Genomic DNA, 3,371 nt, shown 5'->3' on the forward strand with positions numbered 1-3,371 from the left:
TGTCATTTTATCGAGTACCTCCATCTGTCTGCTGGGATGTTGTACCCAATGTGCAAAATTGTGATTACCTAGGGATCACCGATAAGGGAGACGAGCGTTGTTTAGTCTATAGAAGATAGAAGATAAATCACATGTAGTTTTTGTAAAATGGACATTATTGTTTTTTCCTCCGAGACTTCAGCGATTCCCCACGTTTCTGAAACAGATTTTTCTTTTGTAAGTAAGCCATCAAACGATAGTACTGCGAATGGATCTTGGGCGCTTTCAACTTTTAAAAGGTAACCTTGCTAAACATTGACGTTTAATGTCAGAGAACGATAAAAGCAAGTATGCGATTGTGTGCAAGTCGAAAAAGAGGATAGCAACCACCCCAGGTTCTTTATTTAGTAATGGATTTTGCTAAATCGTTTTTGTATTTTACTAAACTTGACGAAGGACTTTGAGTGAATAGCCCTGGGTAGCTTCTCTATGAATATAGAACATGTTCTCTTAATCCAATCTCTGAATCCCACCGTTTAGAAGCAGGGCTCGTTGAAAATGATATTTGCATTGATAAAGTTGTATGTGCGTGCTTGCCTACTCTTGCTTGATACTTACTGATGGTGAAGAACCTTATCAAAGCGTGATGGTTGTGAGCCGTGCTTGCTTTATTCAACCGAAACACGACAACAGAAATGACAAAGTGTAAAAAAACAACTGGACTTTTGAAATTATGTTTATTTAATGTAATTTGAGATCCTTGTCGTATATAAACCTAACCGTCGTGTTATTATCAGTAAGCATACATTAAGATCATACTAAAGCATCACAGATACTTGAATAAAAATAAAACATTATAAAAAATAGCTTTGTACCAAATATCGCGGGTTACCCTTATTATTTTTAGTTGTACATTGAAAATCATACGTTTTATTTGGCACATTTCTTTCCGTCATTGGAAAAGAATAGGTAATACTGTCACTGTGTATTCCGTCAAGAATGTTCTACCAAAAAAATTACATAATTCTATTTTAAAAAAAAATTAAAACATATCACTCTACTGTCACATGATGGGGTCAAAAAGTCTCTCATGGCTCGCGTTTACCTCATTCGCTATATTCAATTCCCGCACAGACTCGAGCCAAACAAGTAACCAGAAGCGCATTCATCATTCACTCCCAATATATACACAATGGCGACTATGTTAGAACGTGCTAATTCATAAAAGTATGCAGTAATATCTATCTTCAGATTACATTTCTTAAGTCTAGAGTTTCCGAACTCGGGTATACTTATAATAACGCATTCTTGCACCACACTCAACCGCAATTCTTTTTCGACAAAATTTCTTCGTAAGTAAAGGATAGCAACCAAGCATTCCATCACCCTGTATCCTCGTGTGCTGTTGTCTCACAAAATGTCTTATTGCCTCTAAGCTGGACGTGGCTAACCTTCCTTGAGGGCATGCAATGCAAGACTTGTACCAAGGATACACAGACAACTAACACAATCACTCACCAAACGGTCGGTAATAAGGTGGGCGTAAGGATTTAACCAAGCAAATAAGCGAGCTCTGATACTACAATTTGTCAATAAAATTTTCAAAGAGGCAACTATCTCTCTCTGATTACGACGACTGAGTGCGCCTCCACAACTGTTTGTGCATTCCTCGTTTAAACAGAAACCATAATCCCTCAATATAATATTCCACCTAAGCTCACAAAAGCAGAGACATAGCCCCATAATCTCCAACTCTATATATAAAAATCCTAAAATGCATAAAGTGGTCATCCACTAGACTGTATCGCCTCTTCCAGCTGCTCCCGGTACCAACGGCTTTGTAGGTCTTCCTCAACACGTTCCATGAAGGCGCTGTACGGCTGCCGGTGACGGCGACGGTAACGCTGCGGGGACGAAGAAACGTCACATTGGCGATTTTACAACAAAGAAACGTCACAGTGGTGATTTTAAAACACAGAAAAGTAACATGAACGATTTTGTAATAACGCAAAGTCATATTCATGATTCCACATCAAAGGAAAGTCACACCGGCAGTTCAGTAAGAAAGGAAAGTTATACTGACGATTTCCCTCTAAGGAAAGTCACAGTGACAATTTTACAACAAAGGAAAGTCACGGTGACGATTTTACATCAGAGGAAAGTCACATTGACGATCTTACACAAAGGAAACGTCGACGGTTTAGTAATAAAGGAAAGTCACATTGACGATTGTTTCACATCAAAGGATGATCACACGGCGATTTCACAACAATGAGATGTCACATTGACGGTTTCGTATTCAAGAAAATCACATTGATAAGTACCTAAAGACGGAAAGTCACATTGGTACTTTAGCAACAAAGGAAATTCATTTACGATTTCACAGCAAAGGAAAGTCACATTGACAATTTCACAACTAAAGAAATTTCCATTGAAGGTTTCATAACAAAGGAAGGTCCCTTAAACGATTTCACAACGAAAGAAAGTCATTGTCGATTTGCAGCTAAGAGACATTTTGTCCAATTGCTGTATTAACAACCATTGATTTTTGGTAATCGTAGCTTACAGGTGGCGTTGGGGAATACGAATACTTTTATAGTTTAAGTTTCACATTTCACTTCGAATAAGTTTTTAGGGTCACCTTTTGGAACCGGTGTGCTTGCATAAGATAGAAAATGATGTCGACTATCAGCATAATCAACATTACATTGCAAGAGGAACCAAACAGAAGTTGTAAAAGAAAACTGTGAATAAGATTTATATAGGAGGTTTTTTTTCTTGAAGAGGACTTTCAAAAATGAGATATGACGGAGTCATTTGGGAAAAAGTAATTATTCTATCCCCAAAATGCACTTAAAAGCTACTCCACATTCTAAATTCACACAACAACGCACGCTTAAAAACAAACACAAACACCCACTCACCCCTACACACACACACACACACACACACACACACACACACACACACACACACACACACACACACACACACACACACACACACACACAGAAAAAATGTCAGGATATTTCATAACTTCACCCCTATCCCACCCACCCCAAACTTGAATGTTTCTCGTTTGTTTGAACTCACAGTATAAGCTTCATTCTTCTGTGGCCATTTGGTCTTTTCCAGGATGAGTCTTGCTTCCCATGGTTTCTTGGCGGACATAGGAGGTGCCATCTGACGGCCTGGGACCATGTCCCTCTCAGGCGGCTCATTAGGTAGTCCATGGACTTGAGAAAAAAAAACAATGCAAAAAAAATAAATGTAAAGAATTGTACTGTTGTCAGTATTGCTTCAGCCACTACAGAAGAAATTGTACAACCACATGCACAGTAAACAAAACAAAAAACAAAACAAAACAAAACACAACAACGCCCCCCCCCCCT

The 3,371-nt window shown here is 38.6% G+C and overlaps 1 protein-coding gene across 1 annotated transcript in view; it reads right to left on the bottom strand.

Moving 5' to 3' along the window:
- Positions 1-699: 699 nt before the first annotated feature.
- LOC101848701 overlaps positions 700-3,371 on the bottom strand; it is a gene marked incomplete at its 5' end in the record, with an annotated part of 7,547 nt that continues 4,875 nt past the window's right edge. The window contains 2 exon segments of the mRNA XM_013089392.1: positions 700-1,883; positions 3,073-3,215. Coding sequence (XP_012944846.1) covers positions 1,767-1,883; positions 3,073-3,215 — 260 coding nt within the window.

The sequence above is a fragment of the Aplysia californica genome, unplaced genomic scaffold (assembly GCF_000002075.1).
Source record: "Aplysia californica isolate F4 #8 unplaced genomic scaffold, AplCal3.0 scaffold00941, whole genome shotgun sequence".
Lineage (NCBI taxonomy): Eukaryota > Metazoa > Mollusca > Gastropoda > Aplysiida > Aplysiidae > Aplysia > Aplysia californica.